The sequence below is a fragment of the Hyposmocoma kahamanoa genome, unplaced genomic scaffold (assembly GCF_003589595.1).
Source record: "Hyposmocoma kahamanoa isolate Upper Pololo Valley unplaced genomic scaffold, ASM358959v1 88, whole genome shotgun sequence".
NCBI lineage: Eukaryota > Metazoa > Arthropoda > Insecta > Lepidoptera > Cosmopterigidae > Hyposmocoma > Hyposmocoma kahamanoa.
Window position 1 is genome coordinate 21974742 of NW_020654466.1, and position 22482 is coordinate 21997223.

At 36.3% G+C, this 22482-nt stretch overlaps 1 protein-coding gene across 1 annotated transcript in view; it reads left to right on the forward strand.

The window, feature by feature from the left end:
• LOC113235989 (protein HID1) overlaps positions 1-13091 on the forward strand; it is a 35611-nt gene extending 22520 nt beyond the window's left edge. The window contains exons 10-16 of the mRNA XM_026471912.1: positions 963-981; positions 1527-1630; positions 3467-3505; positions 6520-6677; positions 7862-8064; positions 10411-10569; positions 11959-13091. Coding sequence (XP_026327697.1) covers positions 963-981; positions 1527-1630; positions 3467-3505; positions 6520-6677; positions 7862-8064; positions 10411-10569; positions 11959-12022 — 746 coding nt within the window. The 3' untranslated portion in view covers positions 12023-13091. The remainder of the gene's footprint in view (positions 1-962; positions 982-1526; positions 1631-3466; positions 3506-6519; positions 6678-7861; positions 8065-10410; positions 10570-11958) is intronic.
• The last annotated feature ends 9391 nt before the right edge of the window (positions 13092-22482 follow it).

The following is a 22482-nucleotide window of genomic DNA, read 5'->3' on the forward strand; positions in this document are numbered from 1 at the left end:
ATGCAAGAAGACGTCGGTTCGAATCCGACCGGATCGAAGGAATTTTTTCTGAGTGTTCGATCTTTGTATTAATAATGGATTGTATATACAAATTTAGCAAGCTGATGCCACATCACATTTCCTTCGTATTCACACACTGGCTTTTATCTATTCTTAAAGTAATGCATCCCAATTAACACCCTTGATAAGAAATTTTAAAGAAATCGAAAAGTTTGCCATCTCTGGAATAATCACGCTTTATAAGACCTCCGTGACGACGTGGTCGAGTAACTTGTACACCGGTTTCCATGGCGTCGCGATCTCTGAGGTCCCGGGCTCGATCCCCAGCCGGGTCAGTGTAGAAAACTAACGTTTCTATATTGTCCCGGATCTGGGTGTTTGTAGTACCGTCGTTGTTTCCGATATTCATAACCCAAGTGCTTTAGCTACTTACTTTGGGATCAGAGCAACTTATGTGATGTATAAAATTAAAAAAAAAATTATATATGAGATAATTGAGAAAGTAAGGCAACGATATGTTGTGGACTCGTTGAAATTGTGAGAGCGGTCCATGACTAGAAAAAGACTAGAAACCCTGGCCTACGTTTATTTATCGTGTGAGTTTGGGTGTAATTTGTGGTTGTCTATGTGACAACATTGGCACCCGCGATACAAGGTATCCTTAGTGCGGGGCTTTGAGTGTGTGCCTTATCAGTTATCAATAAATGCTTTACCGATGTGTGCAGGTTTCCTCTCGCTGTTTTCCTTCACTGAAAAGTAGTTATAGTAAATAAAATTTAATTTCGCACATTAATTCAGAGAAACTCAGATGTGCGAACCCGTGTTCGAACCTGCAACCCCTGCTTGAGAGGCGGTAAATAAAACCTTTAACTGACCGGTTATTGAACATTTTTATTTTAGATCGAGCTTGTAATGTCAAAATTAGTCGATTGTCATTTTTAAGTCATTTTTTACTAATACAGGTTTTTCGAGTGATTCGAGGTTGGTTTTGCTTTCTTGTAAGTTTTGTGAACGTTACTTGAAAAAGCGTTTTTTATTTGTCAAAGTTTAATTTAATCAATGATTGAATCAGTGTTACGTACTAACCGCCTTTTTAAAAGCATTCTCGATTTGTAATATTGATTTTACTGAAAATCATGATATCCGTTTACTTTTTATGAAATTATTCTACTAGTTTGTTATAATTATAAATACAAAGAAAAATTCCTTTCGATTTGATAGGATTCGTCAAGTAATTTCACAAAAAATAAAATTAATATAATGGTAGTAAAACATCATAGTATTCAATAAAACCTATATTACAATTCAAGAAGCGACATCTCTTATCAAACTCTGGTAGCTGTAAAAGTACCTGATTGAGTGAAGAAAAACTTTCGTAGATTTCTCACAGATGGCGCTACGGTAAAAAAGCGTTAAAACAAAAAACAGATCTGTAATAAACGCATAGAGAAATTCATAAGGTCTGACCCGATCTGTGTACTCGATTTGATGGAAATGTTCCATACATTGAAAATGTGATTGAATAGATCGACGAGCGCGGAGTCGGTGGCAGAGACCCCAATGGAAGGCTCCCACCCGGCACAGCCTGCGGAGCCCGGCACCCTCAACGCTACCTTACCGGAAACACCAGGTACACATTCCCTTTTATGAGCTTGGTGGCAGGTTAGCTACGGGCGAGGTGGAGGGGTTGAATTCCAGGGGTAACCCAGTGGGAGCACTGATCCTGGTTATTGTAAACCACTGGTTATAATAATTCCATTGAGATTATATTGCAATTATGATAATATTTGCTAAAATCTAGTTGTAATGGCAATATATATCAATAGAGTCCGAAAATCGCAGTGATGGCATTCATTCATTCAATCACAATCGATGATGACTTACTATAGTCTGTCTTTTTTAACACAACTTAAAATGACAGTTCATAACGCAGAAGTGTTGCCCGCTTGCAAGCAGCTAGTGATTGCCGTCGATAAATAGTGTATCGACTGTCGATTAAATGTTGGTCACGCTTATAAAATAAATACCCGAAAAATTATCATTCGTCCAATTACTGAGCACAGGTTCATTTGAAATGTCAATTTTTTTTAAGTTCATACACACATACACTTTATTTATAACGATGTCTTTGAAATATACAAAGAGGAGACGTATTTTAAAGCTAGAAATCTGCTTATTCTTTTTAAAATGTATATGAATAAAATATTATTTCGGTACTAATAGACTAACTGTCAAAATGATAATAGAGATGGCAATAACGCAATTAGTAGTGTCATTATAATGTTTAAAAGTTTTATCTTTCACAATCTATTTATAAAACTGTCGACAACAACTACATGATTATTTAAAATTTTATGAAAACTGGCAACCCAGCAAATGTCATTTTACTCCGTCTTCAAATAAGACAGACTATGAAAGTGCCATGGAAATTACTATGCATAATCTTGATTTTTATTACGTTTCGTCAACAGTGAAGTATTAAAATTAAATGAATTTTATATACTTTTAAACTTCGCGTTGCATTGTACTAACATTTGGAAACGAGAATAAACGCACATACGAATGGGTGTTTTTCACACCTACCCAGTATCCCGACTTTTCGGCCAGGTTGCATTGGCCGCGGTCAGGCATCCGGAGGTGAATAGACATCCAGCCTACATGCCCTATGTTAAAGGAGTGACGGACAAGATAGGTCACGTATTACGTCAATACTCCATACCGACCGGTGGATGAAGATTTCACCGCCGAGACGGAGATGTAAACATCGCATCACCAGTCAGCCCGTGACCACGGCCAGTGTAACCTTGCCGAAACGTCGGGAAATTAGGTAGGTGTGAAAAATATCCATTCGTATGTAAACGTATTTTTATGTCAAATAATTAATAGTTGCAATGGCAATTGAATAGTAAGTCGAGCCACTGCTCTTAACTTTTAGCAGAATACCAAACGTTAAAAATCCTACCCTTCACACTCATTGGGTCGTATTCCAGAACTCTACTCAGTACTCAAGTCAGGACTTGAGTATTGCAGTGAGCACTGAAAATCATACTCAAAGCCTTGCCATTAGGGTCGTATTTCCAGTGCTTGAAATCATACTCAAGTCTGCTCAAATCCTGACTTGAGCATTGAGTAGAGTTCTGGAATACGACCCATTAACACACAACTGAGATGATTTAAAATAGCAGACTTGGTGGTTCTAGATTGACTTAATATCCATGTCCTGTGATTTTTTTTTAAGTTTACTTACATTTGTGTATGTTTAGTAGATATACCTCTAGTTAACGCAGAAAAAAAATACATCAGTGCGGCGTACAGATCTGTCGAATACGCCGCGCTTATATGAGCTGTATGCAGCTCGCCAGCCATTTGCCTGATCTGTACGCACCCTCATGATGAAACTAGTACATCGAAGAACATACACAATCCTTGGAAAGTCTATTGTAGTTTTTTATTTTGTTCTGTGCAGGCTACAAAAGCATGCACTTGTTACGCGAGCCTCAATGTGGTATTGTTTTTTTCTTATTTTACTTATCGACGGCCTCGTAGAATAAACGTGTATTATCAGAACACAGGAAAAATAAAAAGAGTGACAATTTCAATAACTCGACACCTGATGGATTTATTAATGACGAAAACGATGGAAACAAATTAACCTATGGTTATATGTCGTAAATTCGATTTTTTTTTTAGATATTGCACTCTTAATACAATAGTGTATTAACTCAAAAAGCAGACTTTCTCAGAATCGATGAAAAACAAATTTATCACTTCCCGCAAAAAATCAATAAAACATATGTCTATTATAGTTTATTACTCAATACACCTAAACAATTTCTCAAATATGTTTAAAAATGAAATGGAAAAAATAATTTAACATTTTTGAATAAGGACCAGAACCAGCTCACATAAGGTGTGTCTCATTTTGAGTTAAGTGGATCGCTTTTGATTATTTCTTACAATATTCTAACGAAGGTTTTTTTGACGTGTAGAGAATCAAATTTTACGTTTAGTCATGATATAATATTAAATTTCATATATTTAGAGTTACAACACTATTGTAATAGCAGTGCGATATGTATTATTTTGTTCGTGCATAATTTATCTTATCTGCCCTAGAAAAAAAAACATTTGAGTTACGTTACAATTGATTGATTATGTACAACGATTTTTGTTCAGAGTTATCAACATCAGTTTCTAATTGGATGCTATCATAAAAACATTAAAAAAAATTATTTTTCTGCAAAACCTTTGTTTTTGTAGTCAGAAAGACGAAAATTTGGAACTCGTCATTAACAGAAAGTTAAAACAAAGGGTGTCATAAACGAAGCTGCAAAACGTAACCGCAAGTTTAGTTTACTTTTTTCTCTCAATTAAATAGAAACCACTGACAACCCTGAAACAGAACCTTTTTGAAAATTTGTTACAATTTTTTACGTGTAAAAAATTTAGGGATTTTATAAAAGAGAATAGAACATTACAGCCTGATAAAAAAAATGTGAAAACTTACCACGTTTATTCACGGGTGACGTCGTTATTGCTTTGTTTTTTGTCGTATTGAATACGTATTTAGTATTGTTATTAATTTGCTACTTTTCTAAGCTGCATGAAATGTACTAACTTAACATTTCTTTCGCTTGACTCTTTATTTTGATTTTTGAGGTAGGTTTTGACGAGTTAATTAGCTAGTTATCTATAGTCGGATTTTTATAGAGATAAGAAAGTGTTATTTAGCAGGTTCCTAGTTTATGATTGAATAAAAATTGTATTAATTAAATTTTTATTGAATTGATATTCAATTAATTTTGTGAAATTACTCCACTAGTTTGTTATAATTATTAATACAAAGATCGAACACTCAGAAAAAGCACTCAGAAAAAATTCCTTCGATCCGGTCTTCGCCAGGACTGGTAGCTGTAAAGGTACTAACTGGGTGATAAATCTGTCAAAGATTTCTCATAGATGGCGCTACGACTAAAAAGTCGTTGAAAGACCAAGTACAAAGACACGACGCAAGCACATAGAAAAATTCGTGAGGTCCGTTGGTTCGTTCCGTGGCTTAGTTGGTGTAGCGTCTGGCACGGTATGCAAGAAGACGTCGGTTCGAATCCGACCGGATCGAAGGATTTTTTCTGAGTGTTCGATCTTTGTAAAAAAATTGTATTAATAATTATAACAAATAATAGTATTCTTAAATGAGCAACTTCATCGACTCGCTCTACTTCATCGGTCATCAAGGTAAATTGTGTCTTTTTAATGATATGTAGGTTTTTTTTAAACTAGAAGTATGTAAAGACTAAATGTAAAAATGCTTAGTAGATTAACAGTCAGAAATCTTGAACGTATCTTTTTGAGTGATTCAATTTCAATAGGTTCAAGAACAGTGCATCACTATGCCCTAAACATGGCATCATTATTTTTCGTGGTGCGGTTATACATCGCTTTATATTCGTGTGTGTAGCGTTTGCCATTCAAAGATTGATGCTTGTCAGTGTTGTCGCAGAAAAAAACGCGTAGGTTGACTATCCAATGCTTATATCATTCCTGTATTTTAAATTCATCGTAAATACCATAGAGAAAAATTAATTTATGAATCCGGTTTATAAAATTTCAACCCACTTTCCGTTAACCAATATAAATGAAACTTCACAAATAGACGTAATTTCACAAATGTTTTGTGGTCGGTTTTTTTATATATAATTCCGATCCAATCAAGTCCGACCAAGTTTCATTTACGTAACGCCTGACTGGTTTGTCCGACGAGGCAAGCTGCCGTAGCCGACATCCCTCGCCATAATAAACCACCGTCTCTTTCACTCCTATGAAAAATGACATGTTCCGCATCCTTTCATATATGCGACTTTATATGGCCAACTCGTTCGAAGTCGAGTTATGAGACAGGGTAATTAGCCATCTACAAGTGCAAGCGAGAAAGGTAGATTGTTGAAGAGTAGATGCTTTTTTAAATAAGAGATTAATAACGCAAGTGTGACGATCTGTAACTAGAATAGAATTGGCTATTTAGTAGCAATAGAGGTCCTTGTGAAAGAGTTCGTCCAGGGAAATACTGCCACTTTACCTTTACAAGCAGTAATGTGAGCTTTACTGCGTTCCGGTTTTGAAGGATAAGGATGTTGGTGAAATTGCAGGCGCATAGGACTTGTCAACTTAAGTCTCAGGGTGACAGACGCAGTGGCAGTGCTCCTTAGATCTTTGCGATTTAAAGCTCTGAGTGGCACTGCAACTGTTTTGGCCACGCGTGTAGGCTACTATCAGGCACACGATCTGATTGTGCCGTCACTTGATATTATGAAAAAAAATGTTTTTGTTTGAAAACCAAATATTTTGGCGGGTGGATTGATGATGTGCGCTAGTGTTTTTTGTTTTTGGTATTAAATTGACAACTGATTTTCTGTGACATTTCGTGATTTTTTGTTTGTCGAAGTTTTACTACCTAGGTATGACCTTAAAAATACTGAAAGCAGTAAGTATTTACCAGCTAAAGATATTTTTTGCGTGTAGCCATCGCAGCAATGACGGAACGCGAGTCGGCACATCCTCCCACGCAACCAACGATCACTAGCAGCGACCAACTGCTGCCACAGAGGGATGGAGGGGACGGGGCGGACCGCGCTGAGGACAGCGCTGATGATAAGCAGGACACACGCGCTGTAGTACGCGTGAGTTGCTTGTATACCACTTCAATGGAAGATAAATTGTCCAGAGAACCTTTCAACCAATATTTCGCGTTTCCCTTTACACTCCCCGCATACCGCACAAGAGTTTTGGTCGGGACCGTTATTCGCGGACCAATGAGAATCCGGCTAATTACTCCAGCCTCTATCTTACTTGGTGAAATACGATCTATTTATGTTTATATAGTCAGTTGGGGAACATACTTCATTGTGTCTAGAAAGAACACGGGTCTGAGGGGTCCTGCCACTGCGCCCGTCCCCGTGAGTCGTTTTTGTAGCAGTAGAGCTCCTTGTGAAAGAGTTCGTCTAGGGAAGTACTGCCACCTTACCTATTTCTGCTGCCAAGCAATAATGTGAGCATTACTGCGTTCCGGTTTTGAAGGGTAAGGGTGCTGGTGAAATTACAGGCACATGGGACTTGTCAAGTTGTGTCTCAGATTGACAGGCGCAGTGGTAGTGCCCCTCAAATTTTTGCGATTAAAAGCACTGCAACTGTTACGGACAGGCGTGCGGCTTGGTATCATAAAAAAAATGAACGGCACTATCGCAATAAAAAGTCTAGTCTTCTTGAGTACAGTCAATTAGGGATGCACATTACATGAAGATTTTTATGAAGATCGATTCATTTCGATTTTTAAACGATTCGTTTCAAAATTAAGGCGAATCAAATCGTCTAGATCGTATTCATAATTTAAACAAAAGTCCCATGATTTCGTCAAGTACAGAAACAGAAAATAAAGAGGAGGACAATGGATTAAGTTACACATTTCGAGTTCTTAGGTTTTCGCGATTGTTACACATAGGAAATGAAACTATTTTTCCGGATTTAAATCGCGTATATTTGTTTTTTCAAACAAACCAACGTTTCAGGCCCTTTATAGGTCCCATGTCAACATGACATGACATGTCAGTTAACCTTGATCATGGAAAAATAGTTTCATTTTTTATACAACATTATTATTGAACAGTTTTGTTGTCATCTGTGTACAAATTTTGAAACGATTTTTGTGAAATCGATTCAAGAGCATACGATCCGATTCGTGGATCGATTCAGAGACATGTGATCCAAAAAATCGATTCAACGCAAAAAATCGTGCATTCCTACTCCCAATTATGTTGCAAGATACTTGCGTACATTTTTTATTTCTTATAGTGAGTATTGTATTTAGAGAGACAGTATGCGGCTCACCAGCAGTGGCAATGAGCGACGACCGAGCGAAGGGTCAGGTGGAAGGGAAGGGGGAACTGCGCCAGGAGGGTGGAAGGCCAGTGCCGAGTGGGTGTCGAGCTGGCGGGCCAAGCTGCCACTGCAGACCATCATGCGACTACTGCAGGTCCTCGTGCCGCAGGTAGAGAAGATCTGCATCGACAAGTGAGTACATTGTTTATTCTATAACGTGATGCAACAGGCGAATGATAATGTCTCGAGTGTTACAAGCAGTGCTAGCCTAAGGGCTTGTGCAGCGTGCCGGCGATGTTTCTCGACTGCGGTCGCACCGACTCGCTGCGACTTGTTTTAACATGTAGAACTAAATATGCAGCGTGCCCGCGACCGGCGACCATTGGCCGTCAGACTTGCAGCGATTAGTCGGTCTTAAGTCGCTTGTGAAAATGATCAATTAACGTTCCTATTAGGAAATGAAACTATTTTTCCTATATTTGTTTTTTCAGACAAACCAACGTCTCAGGCCCTTTACACCTCTCATTACCACGGCTGACAGTGGGAATTAGATTTAAATTCGAAGAATATGTTTTATTTCCAATGTATAGCATTAGCGAAATAGTACATTAAGAATACAAGACATTTATTCGCTGAAAAATGTAGTTAACAATGCAGGTCTTATAATATATTATATTAAATCGTACATTTCACCAAAACTTGGCATACGAATATTTTACACAATGCTTATTTCACTTTAGACATAGAATTCATTAAAGTTAATTTAAAACAGAGGCTCCCAGACTTTTTTTCTCATAGACCACTTTCAAAATTTAGCTGGTTCCGCTGGACCCCCTGCAGCTACATTTCTACCATATTCACAAAACTCGACACAAAATGTGAAGAGTAGATCTAACTATGGAAATTTTCAACGCAAATTGCTGAGTTCCAACCACAAAATATTAAAATAGTTTTCGTTTATAAATAGTTTTAGTTTTTATCTAAATAGTTTTCGATAGAAAAAGTGAGAATTTAATTGATTGTGCTGTGAGTGGATGTCAAATAAGTAAAGACACGTTGTACTGAATATGGAATATGCAAGTTGCAAACCAACATTTTAGTCCTTCACTATCGAAAGCAGATATATTTTCGTGAACTCCTTACTTACGAGATGTGAACCCCCATTTTTTTGTCACGCCAACGTAGACTCCCGTCGAGTCTCCCGTGGACCCCTGGGGATCCACCGGGACCACTTCGGGAACTAAGGATTTCAAACAATAGCTACAAACTACAACAATTGGAATTTAATCAAGAAATAAGAAGTCAAAAATATAGCATACAATAGTTAAATTTTAATTTTTATGTTATCAAGTAAAACGTCGTTAATATTGTAATAGCATTGAGCAACTAACAAATTATGCAATTTCATTTTAAATTGTCTACAGTTTAAGTCTTTAACAGCATTCGGCAATTTATTAAATAATTTGGGTGCTAATACGAACATCGCTCTACTTGTAAAATTAAAAATTACTGCACAGGCCGGGAAGTAAGAGCGTGCTGGACGAGTATGAATTCCAAGGCTCTAGCGAGGCCTTGTATTAGAAAGAAAACGTTTATCACACAAGCACAGACACGCATATAAACAAAATAACAGAGGAACAACAATAATAATAAAAAAATTAGAACAATTGACATAATTATGCAGTACATAATTCACCGTTTTTTAAACCGTTTCGTGGCGCTTATTTTCAGCAACAACGATAAAGAAATCAACAATAAGTAAATAAACAGGTAAAAAACCGACATAATAGGAAATGTATATACAAGTACAAACACGTGATGTACTTATAATGTGTAAATAACAGTATACCACACGCAAAATAGGCGCCTTGACGTCGAGTTGCGGACACCAGCCCGTTACACCAAGTACCAAGTAACAGTATACCAATAAAACAAATTTTAATTCTAATATTTTTATGCATATCATATTGTGAAATGAATAATATCAAAAGTCGCACAGCCACTGAATTTATTGCAAACCAAATTTCCCGGTCGCATAATTTCACCAAATTCAGCCGTTAAATGGCCAGCTCGATCATGTGATTTAACTAACACCGCTGGATTATTTTTTATGGGGTTATGTTAAAGACAGAGTCTATGGGGAGCCAATCGAACCGATTGCAGCCTTATAACTCAAAATTCGTTACGTGATCAACGAAATAGACCCACCATTTTGTCAAAAAGTGATTAAAAACTTTGATGAAAGAATCGACATCTGTAACTGTGGTCGTGGTGGACATTTATCAGATATCATTTTTCATTCATAATTGCCAAACCTTACGTCTCTTAATACAATAAAAATTTGAATCATTGCCATTTAAATTTATTGTTTTATTTTGATTTACAAAACAAAGTTCTCGTTGAAAAACCGTTTACAAAATTTTATTTCCTTGTGATTTTTTGTGTTGTTTTTATCTAGCCTAAGTGGGCGGCGAACAAAAAAGTTTGGAAACCTATGAACTACATCATCGATATGATACCATATATCAATTTTTTCAGGGGTCTAACAGACGAGTCGGAGATACTCCGCTTCCTCCAGCACGGCACGTTGGTTGGTCTGCTCCCCGTGCCGCACCCCATCCTCATCCGCAAGTACCAGGCCAACGCCGGCACGGCTGCGTGGTTCCGCACATACATGTGGGGCGTCATTTATATACGGTTTGTCTTTGTTATTTTCTTTTTGTAGTTGTGTGTCCCGAGTTTATAGCATTTTCGGAGTGCCAGCTGCGATAGGGCCGTTTTTTTTATGACACCAAGTCACAAGTCGAACTAGTCGTGCGGCATTGCGGTAAGCGACATGCTTGTCCATAACAGTTGCAGTAACACTCAGATGTTTAAATTCCAAAGACCTGAGAGATACTACCACTGCGACTGTCGTCTTGAGACATAAGTTGAGAAGTCTCATGTGCCTGTAATTTCACCAGCACCCTTACCCTTCAACACCGGAACGCAGAAATAGGTAAGGTGGCATTACTTCCCTGGACGAACACTTTCACAAGGAATTTTCCTGTTCTTTCTCTTATTTTGCATTTAAATATGTAATAATGGGATAATGGTTGCTTATCAATAGAGACTATTCGAATCCCTACGCCTTTTGTAACTAAGTTACGGACGTTTGTGAGTATTTAGTAGCAATAATTCTCGCTAACGGTGAAAAAAACATCGTGAAGAAACCAGCAAGTCGAAGACGATTCGCGGTCCTTGGAAGACGTGTGAAGTGTCCAGCCCACACTGGACCAGCGTGACAGACGTATGGCTTGCATTGGATCGATTGATCGAAGGAATTTTTCCTAAGTGTTCGATCTTTGTATTAATAATTATAAACTAGTAGAGAAATTACACAACAAAAATTGAATATCAATTCAAAACAAAATAATTAACAACGTCATCTATAGCCAGAGCTGGTAGCTTTAAAGTTACCTAACTGGGTGACGAAATACTTTCATAGATTTCTCATAGATGGCGCTACGGCTAAAAAGTCGTTAGTCAAAGAATCATTTATTCCATGGGTAAAATAAATTTACACTTGAAAACGTCATATTTAAGCTACTGTTCGTTCACTACGCTGACTTCTCTAAGGAGAACTAGCAAGAAACTCTAGGGATTGCTCTTTTCAAATAAACTTAAACGCTATGGAATACACTTTGAATCAAATTTGTGTGGATTCTGGAGCCATGTCGTCTTTCCATACATCTTTATGTAACAATTTGTAATATAAGTTTTCAATCAGAATATTTTTAATGTAGTTTTTAAACTTGGGAAATGATAATCTTAATATACGCTCCGGAATCTTATTGTAAAAACGTATACAGTTCCCCTTAAAAGAGACGCTTGCCTTAATTGATATTGAAAATCAAATACAAAGATCCGACAAACAAGCACATAGAAAAATTCGTAAGGCCGCTAGTTTGTTCCGTGGCTTAGTTAACATAGCGTCTGCCACGGTTTGCTAGAAGACGTTGGTTCGACCGAAGCCAGAACGAAGGAATGTTTTGTTAGCGCTTGATCTTTGTATTAACAATTTAAAAAATGTTTGTTTATTAACAGCAACGTGGACCCACCGATCTGGTACGACACAAATGTGAAGCTGTTCGAGATCCAACGCGTATGAACTGACGACCTTCGATGCACCGACGACCTCAGCAAGCGATGACCTCGTGACATGACACTTAGTTAGTTAAACTACATCTGAGTTGAATTATTTCTTAGATATTTTTTTATACGTGAACGTTCTTGCCTTTTAAGGATTTTGATATGGACGCGATACAAAATTGGGTTACGCTACAGATGTAGTGAATAAACATCGGGGCAACTCGAAAACCCCGAATGCTGTTGCTAAGGCTATAAAATATCATATTAATTATTCACATAGCAAAACCCAGTTATTCCTACTGATTCAATTAAACAAATCGATCCATTCAATTAATTAATCGATTTGTAGTTGGCAGTACAAGTTGGTTGTCACTAAACTGTCTATGGTCGGGTATAACTGCTTCCGTGGCCGAACGATTACCATGCATAGGGCGTATATTTACTTCTCTCGTGAGTTTGGGTGTAATTTGTGGTTGTCCATGGCATTCGCGATACAGGGTTTCCCTAGTGCGGGGCTATGACTGTGTGCTTACCTTAATAAAGGTTATTTCGTTATAGCACAAGACTACAGTGATGAACATCTTATTTTTTTCAAATTGTGTACAACCTCTAGGTACAACTTAAATAATAATGTAACAACCCTACACTCCTAGCGAATTGTAGGCATTTTTTAAAAGTTTATATTAATTACAAGCTTTGCTCAAAAAAGCCCTTTGTGTGCTATGATATTTATGGCAATTAAATACGAAACTTTATTATTTAACTTAACTTATAGACGCAGCAACAGCGTTCGGGGAAATTCGTGGTTTCCGAATTTTCCCGACGTTTAATGTTTATTCGCCACATTTGTTGCGGAATAAATCTACTTCAGCGTAATCCTGCAATAGTGATGCAGTTGGTGTCGTGTTTTCCGGATGCATTTCAACTGCTATTTTGCAGTCGCAGTGCAGTCTGAATGCGGCTCGTGTGACTAAACACTTACAAGTATACTGTGTTGGACAAAATATGTTTATTTAAAAAATAATAATATTCGATGTACGACGTGTTTATCTACAAAAGTTATTCACAGAAGCAATCCGCTTCGTGCGACTGGGTGGCAAATCCGCTGTAGTCTCGTGGTCCCACTAATTCGTCCCAATAGTGGGACCACCCAGACTACTCCGTGTATAACATTAAATTTAAACACGACGGCTAACAACCTTATTGTGCTTAAAATAAAAAATATAATTGTACGGCATATCGACGCCTCCTACGTAAAGTATCGTATGTCGAAATTGCCAAGTTTACAGGGGAGTGTTTTAAAGTTCTCCGTTTCATTTGGCAAAGCTTGTTACTCACATAGAGTGATCATCTAATAGATCATCTAACCGATATCTAGGATTTTATGATACTCAACGTGTGTTACGAGATTTGCCGAATAAAAGTGAGAAATCTAAAGTCACGTGTTATGCTTATTTTAGTGAATTCAGAACTTTAAAAGGCTCCCCTGTAAACTTGGCAATTTTGACATACGATACTTTACGTGGGAGGGGTCGATATTCACTTTTAATAAAGCTAGTATTTTCAATGATGGTCTATGAATACTCCACTAAAAGTGCAATCAATGCATTCTACTGGAGCTTGAAACTTGCATAGTGAAATACAGGAACTTCATCCATGCGGCGGCAAAAGCTTCCTTCTCCAAACCACCCTAATAAAGGGTATGTCAAATGCATCCTTGACGATGTACTTAGTTATTGTATCCTCTTAAGGATTCCCCGTATAAATACATCTCATCATTTTATTTGATCTCAGTACAAAGTACTAAAAAAACCGACCTCAAAAGTTCCTGGAATTACATCTATTTGCCAAGTTTTATTGAAACCGGTTGTTCACTTGGATAGTTTGCCACCCTTAGAGTTGGAAAATTTTCTCCAAGTTCAAATGGGACCAAAGATCCAACAAAAAAGAATCATCAAAATCGGTTCACAAGTCGCGAGTTATCGCGTTATCGCGTAACATAAATTTTTTTTAAATCTGTCGTATTGGGAACCTCCTCCTTTTTTTAAGTCGGTTAAACACGTGCATCTTAGTAACTTGTCATTCATTTTATCCAGCACAGTATAAAGTAAAACAAAATAAACTGATTCTATTTTAAACCTTAGTTCACTGCAAACAAAATTTTCTCGTTTGAACCCCTTTGTGGTCGAAAAATATCCTCTTTTACATATAAATATCCATAATATCTAGTCGACCAAAATGCATGGCATGGATTCTTTTTTTCGCTGTTTTAATGAGGCATAATTGTACATACATAAAACGCCTATCTCCCATCAGGGTAAACAGAGACTGTGCTACATATAATCCTCCTGACATACTTCCCTCGCTCCCTCCATGCGCATAAATCTCTCTCATACGTGCCTGTTTGTTTTTTGATACTTTAACACTTGGCATTTTTAAACGACATTCCAAATCTAATCAAGGTATAGTCCGTCGAGATCTACCTGTCCCCACATTCCATAACTGTAGCACAGTTTTACTAACCATACATCGACCCCTCCTACGCAAAGTATCGTATGTCGAAATTGCCTAGTTTACACAGGAGTTCTCCGTTTTATTCGGCAATACTCGTAACTCACATAGAGTGATCACCTAATAGATCATCTAACCGATATCTAGGATTTTATAATACTCAATGTGAGTAACGTGCTTTGCCGAATAAAACTGAGAAATGCTAAAGTCACATGTTATACTTATTTCAGAGAATTCAGAACTTTAAAAGGCTCCCCTGTAAACTTGGCAGTATCGTCATACGACACTTTACGTAGGAGGGTTCGACATTTGCGCAACGAAGGTATTCGGGGAGAAGCGGGTGCCGCGGACCGCATCTCGCAAATGGTTCGTTCCCACTAATTCTATTGAGTACTTCTATTATAGAAGTACTAGGACAAAAATCCCTGTGGTTCTATTAAATTCTATTTCAAGAATAATAGAACTATCGTATATATGTTACGTGATAACCGCGTAACATATATACAAAAAAAAAGTTGAATCTCCTCATTTTTTTAAAGACGGTCAAATATAATGTACTGAAACGATTATTTCCAACTCGTTCTATCATTCTTGAAATATAATTTAATAGAAGCTGGTAGTTGTATAGTAGAACTACTCAATAGAACTAGTGGGAACGAACCCCCCGTAAACACACAATTTAGTTTGTGGGATCGAGCTCTAAGGGTTGACGTGACCTTAATATTAAATATTTTTTAATAAGTTCAGCGATATAGATATTCTCCAGGTTCGCTATCAACACGAACAAACCAGAGCTACATTCCCTTTTCTCTTCATTAAACTGTTGTGTGTTGTGGCGTCCACACCACAACTTTCAAATATGTGAAGTTCCTTGTTAACTGGTGTTGAAGTAGTTTCAGTTGATTCTGTTAGAGCGGCTTGTGATCTTACAAAATACACTGTGTAGTTTTTATTCATTTTTTTGTTATTGTTACGTTGTCCTGTTTAATGTTTATTAGTTTTCAATTACCTTCCATATCTACCAGGTGAGACGTTTTTCGATAACGTCAACTTACCAAAGCGAGCATTTAATTTGTAATTACAATTAATGATTTGAATTTAAATATAATTATTTATTTACTAGGTACATAATAATAATTACAGAAAATAAAACAATCATTTTAACACACACACGCTTCACATAATGGCCTTCTCAACAGAGTACCTTGAATTAGAACGCAGCTAGCTATTTAATACACAACTTATGAATTCTAGTATATATGTAGTGTATGCGATCACTCGCATTGAACATTTAAGGTGATAAAAAAAGGACAGACATAAAAGAAAGTGCAAGAAGGATGTCGATTCGTCGTTAACTCGTATACTTGTTTTAGGGCGAGTGAACACGAAGTACAAATTATAGCCTGATTATTAAAAAACTATAACAGGCCACATTAAAAAATTCTAACATGAATAAAAATATAATAATCTACACATGTGACCGGACATACATTTCATTTAGAACTCTACTTGGAAATGTTCGATAAACCAAATTTTATAGTCGTTTATACGAGTACTAGCCTTGGCAAGTAACGAACAATTACTTATAAAACTGTTTTTCATATAATTCAGTTATATCTATTTAGTGAGATTTTACTGTAGAAGTATGCTAGAATGTACATTATTAAATTATTTATGTTTTTTATTATAGTATAATATCTTTAATCAACATGTATGTACCATTTTATGTTTATCAAGGCTTAATATCTCATTTTCTCATAGGAAAATGATACAGCTACCAGTGGCCAAGAGTGTTCTTAAAATAGAAACCGGCTCCAAACTTGATCAGAGAAGATTTTGTGTGTTGTTACTTCTACACAATTCGAATAACTTCTTTAAGTTGATTATACCACAACCTGATATTATAGAACCTGTTAATAAACAAAATTGAAAAAAAAATTTCATGACCTACGAGATGCCACTTTGACAGTTATTTGTTTACATTTTTGGTCTCGGTTTCTATAATAATGTATTGACTCGACCACTAATGACTTCTAAAATAACTAACATAAACACCGAAAATCACTTTGCTGCAGGTTTTTTTTTATCAAGTGACGGGACGAACAGTCGTACGCCTGATGGAGCCTGTCTGTAACAGTTGCAGTGCCACTCAGAGCTTTAAATTACAAAGATATGAGGGGCACTACCACTGAGCCCGTCACCCTGGACGAACTCTTTCACAATGAGCTCTACTGCTACTAAATTTAAGGTTTAAATGGAACCCAAAAAAAACACTAGCACCAATGAACCATAGCGGTAGTGACTCTGAATTACGGGGCGTTGATGCTGTCCAGTGGGTGCTACCGCATTTGAAGAAAAACCTGAATTATCTATATAAACTACACTACATATATTTATTTTTTTAATCATAATTCATTTATTTGTGAAAACACAGTTTGTGTTAAGTTAATATAAAAAGTACATGTATTCAATCATTTTTTGTAGTGGTGGACGTGGAAATTTTTTTATCTTACCTAAGTGGGCGGTGAACGCAAAAGTTTGGGAGCCTATGATTTAGATTAATATTATTATTCATTATGCTTACGTTTCTTAAATCAAGTTGGGAATGGTGTTATATGGAGTCTTCGCCACTGTTAGATACAAACGATTTCTTTTTCTGAGCCTAAAGTTGATATAACGTTACTTGAAAATGGCTGTTATTACTTTTAACAATTCTCTTTCGACACCTAGTCATATCATATACACTCAATTATAGAAATATTTAATTCTCGTTGCCCTATTGAATATGTGTATATTGCTTGCTTATCCTCGAATTTTAATTAACCCGAATATTAAAAAGAAACATCTAAATAAAAAACTTGAAACCAAAGATTGGGTCCCACACACCAACATGCATGACGATACAAAAAAAACATACGTTTTGTATGGACGGAATTGTGAAGCGTGTTGACCTGTGGGGCCCAGCAATGGATGCGCGTTACTTGCGGTTACCGCACGGACGAGTAGTGACACCCAAAACGTACCTAGCGTGACAAAACAGCGCGACGTGAAGCTACAAACGTACTATCGAAAGCAGATATTGACGACTGGGCCATTAGTGTAAGTTTTCCAATATCGTCGTCTTAGAGTGGTTAGCCACGGGCGTCGGGTTTTCAGCAGCGAGCAAACGCGCGTTTGCATCAATGCAATCGTTTGTATATTGTATCGATAGTATGTTTGTAACTTCACAGTACTTATTGTTTAACACTTTCAGCGCCATAGAACACATGCTCACTCACACTACTGAGTAAAATTCGAAAATACATGTTGGCCTGCTGCACTTGCGGTTTTGTGGGCGGCCGGCAGCTCACGTGGCGCTGAGTGTTCAGTACACTCTGCGGCGCATGTCGACCGCAGTGGGATTTGCTTTAAAATCAGCTGTAAAACCACGTTTCAATCGGTACACGCCGTGTATTCATTTCGGAGAGCCGAAAAATGAGTTATTAATTTAATATATTTGGTATTGGCCGGATTTTGGATACGCTACATTCCGTTATTATGAATTTCTTTTAGCCTTATTTGTGACAGCTAAAAAGTTACTAAACTAAACCTAATATAGATTTTTTGTTATGTAAGTTTTAGTGCAATTATTTGAGTAATTACGTGTAATTTAGAGTAAATAAAAATATTTATTTTACATTTATCATTGATGTACTTGAAAGTTATATAAATGGAAATATATGAAATGAGCTTGAATTTTGTTTCTTTTTTTTGTCACCATTTTGGTCTCGTGTCTATAATTCTATGGGGTTCCTGTTTTTGTCCGTGGTAAGTTGAATGGGTTATGATCAGTGATCGGAATTGAGTGAGTTACATAACCTAATTATTTTTTTTACACGCCTGTCCATAACAGGTGCAGTGCCACTCGTTTAAATCGCAAAGATCTGAGGGGCATTGCCACTGCGCTCGTCACCCTGAGACATAAGTTGACAAGTCCCATGTGCTTGTAGTTTCACCAGCACCCTTACCCTTCAAACCCGGAACACAGTAATGCTGACATTACTGCTTGGCGGCACAAATAGGTAAGGTGGCAGTGCTTCCCTAGACGAACAAGAATCTCTACTGCTACTAAAACCTGGGGCCGTTTTTCTTGTCATTGCAGCCACGGTCGTTAATAAAGATAAAAAGCCCGAGGTTTTATTTGGGGCATTATAGTCAAACTAGCCTGCATGCAGTCATACTTACGTGCAAGCGTGATGAAAAATGGTCGGCGTAGCGATTTGCTCGAGGACGCACCGTTAATACCGGACTTGTTCTACCTACCTAGTTGCCTTGAAAATAATTATTTAGTTAGAGTAACTACAAACATTTTTTCAAATAAAAAAAAAATTATAATACACACCGCACCCTTACCAGAGAACAAAAAAGTAACGAGAATGGACACTCTCCGCCCCTCCCTAGATTTAGATACCGCACCACGCCCCGCACATTGACTGAACGGCAACAAGGCTGTCGGTGAGCCATTTTCGCGCTAAGACGGCTTTGATATTTGAATATTTTTCACTTATTCATTACGAAACTTGAACGTTAATATATAACATCATTGTACGTTACTATTTACGATGGTCGTGAATTGGGCTGTGTACGACTGTTTCTCATCATCTAAACGGGACAAAGAGAGGAGTTTCTTTCGATTTCCGAAAGGTGAAAGGAGGTAAGTAAAAAAGCTTGTCTGAGACTCATTCAGTTATTCTTTTCTTCATTTATTTAGTGCAGAGTACCAGAACTTACTAGACGCCATAACTGGAGCAGTAGACAAAGGTTCTCAAATTTTCAGTTTGTATTGCTGATAAATATTACGTAGGTAGTGAATATACCTAATTATTAACTAAGTAATGATAAACTTGGATACGCAATTTCAATACATTGGTTAACTCATTTAAAAGTACCTGCCCAATTTCTAATAATTAAGTGTTTTTAATATATTTTTAAAGTTAGTAAATTAATGAAAAATATAATAATATATCGATATAAATACCTAATGAACATGTGTAGTTATTAGGATTCTATTAATAGAATTAAAGATAACCAGATTTGCTTAAGTATTGTCGCTATGTTGCCGCTCTGACCACAAAGTAATGGGTAACACTGCCACTTCATGCACACATTTGCGCGTGTGTAGATAGCGGCTTGCTGTATGTAGTAGTAGTAGTAGGCAAATATAACTTTCGACTGTTGTATGGAGTGTGCGGGGTGTGCTCTTACGTAATTTGAAAACTATTTCTAGGGAAAACGACCAAATATATTTAAAAAGTACATAATTTGATTTCATACAAGGCTTATGTCTTTATTTTGTCAATATCTCAAAAATTAAGTATATTTTGTAATTATATCTTGTATAGTTGCTTGCCATTTACTGAACGCTTTGAATTCTTTTATTTTACTTAAATTAATTTAGAAGTATCCTATAATTATATAAGCATAGTAAGTACGTAATACGAAAATTTCAATTGGGTACCTTTTTTTTCAAAATTCTACACAGAATAAGTTTTTATTTGTATTCATTGTTGTTATATTTAACTTGTAAGTTTTTTTGAGTTAAACTCATGTGCCCATCTTGCTTTATTATAATTTTACTTTTTGAAATCTTACTTTTTGAATTATACCACTTTATTATTGAGGGAGTAATGCATACGTTGAGATTTATCTCGTAAATGAAATTGCGTTTGTATGGGGCGAGTGTAATGAGACAAAAATCACAGTTACAATAATATATTTGAACCAAGCGTCTGTTACAAAAGACGAATCGATCAGTCCCTTCTATATAAGGTACTTAAAAAAATAATTCATATCTGAAACCAACCAAAAAGTCGAAATGTCATCGATCATTAAATTCGTACATTTTGCTCTTTTTGCTATAACAAAATCATGTTGACGTATTTCCTAGCATCTTGACTTTTTTGCAAATCTCAGATGACAATATAAAAAACCTGCCAACAAAGTACAATAAACTGAAATCACATTTACTTATGAATAAATCTTAACCTACATAGATATTCAAAGCAGACAATTTACTGTAAAATTATTATCAGAGTTACCATTGCAGTACTTTTTTTCAAGACTAAAATGACGTTTGTAAATGACAACTCTGCCATTTTTCGTATAATTTAAGTAGTCATGTGGTTGGACAGTTTAATCGACAGGTTGTGCAAGGACAAAATTATGCAAAAACACTTGAGTTTATTATGCTCTTCACCCTTCAACCTTCTAATTGTTCATAATTTATTTAGAGAGGAATTTAGAGCATTATCTTTTTTAATTTCTTAGTTTGTCTACTCGTGAAGTACAGAGGACACAATCTTCTTCCAAGATGACGTCTATTTTTTTTTCTATTAGGCAATTAAAAACTATAATTTATTGCGTAAGCGTATCCAATATTCAGTCGACAAAATGTTTATCGACTGGAAGCACTAGGTGCTTGTAAGTTGGCAACATTTGTCCATTGAACTGTCATTTTATTCTCTTGGAAAAAAAGTACAATTTAATATTTGCCACGTGTCATTATTAACTAGACACTACACACAGAAATAGATTCATTTTGCATACATATGTATTTGCTTTGTGTGTCGCCAGTGTGTTAACTGGGCACTTGACAACATTCATCAAAACTTCTCTCTCTCTTGCGATGGACCCACAATTGAATACCATCGATTTATTTAAAAATAAAATTAACTTCTATCAACTAATGTGACTAGGTAATGAGATCATTTTTAAAGAAACAATATAGGCCTATTACTGCAATAAATCTTTTATCTCTTTCACATTCGTACAATAGGCCAGTCAACACTATGCGAAATATATACAGATGTAGTTAGTAAACATCGGGAAAAAATCGGAAACCGCGAATATCTCCCATCGCCATTGCTACGCTAGTTAATTATCGTACTTAACATATAGAAGTTTTGTTATGTCATTTAAATACGAAATTGTGTTAGTCAATGACTTTAACATTATATCAATGTCAGTTCAATGTTTATTTACTACATTGTCGACAAGGTCGCAATTAAGGGAAATAATAATAATGAACTAGCCTATTCTATGTATGGACGAGACAGCAGATACCTTTCCAACGTAAGTATTAATACATTAAGTTCTTAGTATATAATATCTATTCTAAACACTGGACGACGTTCTATGTTTACATAATTTAATGTACTAACATATACAGTCTGGTACAAAAAGCATGGATTTTATTTTGGCCACATTTAATAGTAGTGCAAGTTTCAAATGAGTTAAAATATTCTAGAACTGTTTAAGAAAGATGCACAATTAATCTATTTTGAGCGCATTGTGAAGTAATTAAAATTTGAAATTATCTTATAAGAATAAAGGACTCAAGGTAAAATAACTTTTTAAACCTAGTGTGGGAAATGTATAAAATACTAAATTTATTTCCAGTTTCTATTTGTAATTATTTCACAATATGACTTTGATATTCGTCCATCCCATCAATATCAGAGCCTAATAGACGCCTTATGCCTTATTTTATTCAAACAAACAAATGTGTCAAAGCGCTGAGGTGTTACTTAGTTACTTTAAAATAAATAAAAGGCACGACAGAAAATACTGAGAATTTCTATGAAAATTATGTTATAAAAAAAAAATACGTAGTTTATTCAATTATTTTTTAAATGAATTACCTTTGTACACACGCCAGCACATCAAGCTACACGCTGACGTATCTTATTCCGTTGCACTGGAGGCGATTTTCGAACAAAAATATGTAGTCTGATGTGCCGTTGTCCGTACAAATTCTTGGAACTGTGGGCTTCTGATCTGAAGATTTTGTAAGGAATATTGAATACCAAAGGAATGCGGCTCTGGGGAGTGCACCGTGAGTTTCTACAATACGACGTCGTATTGTGTTTATGTGTAAGGGCCCCAAGCCTAACGTGTTGCCAGAAAGTATTCGCCTAACATGTGTCTTAT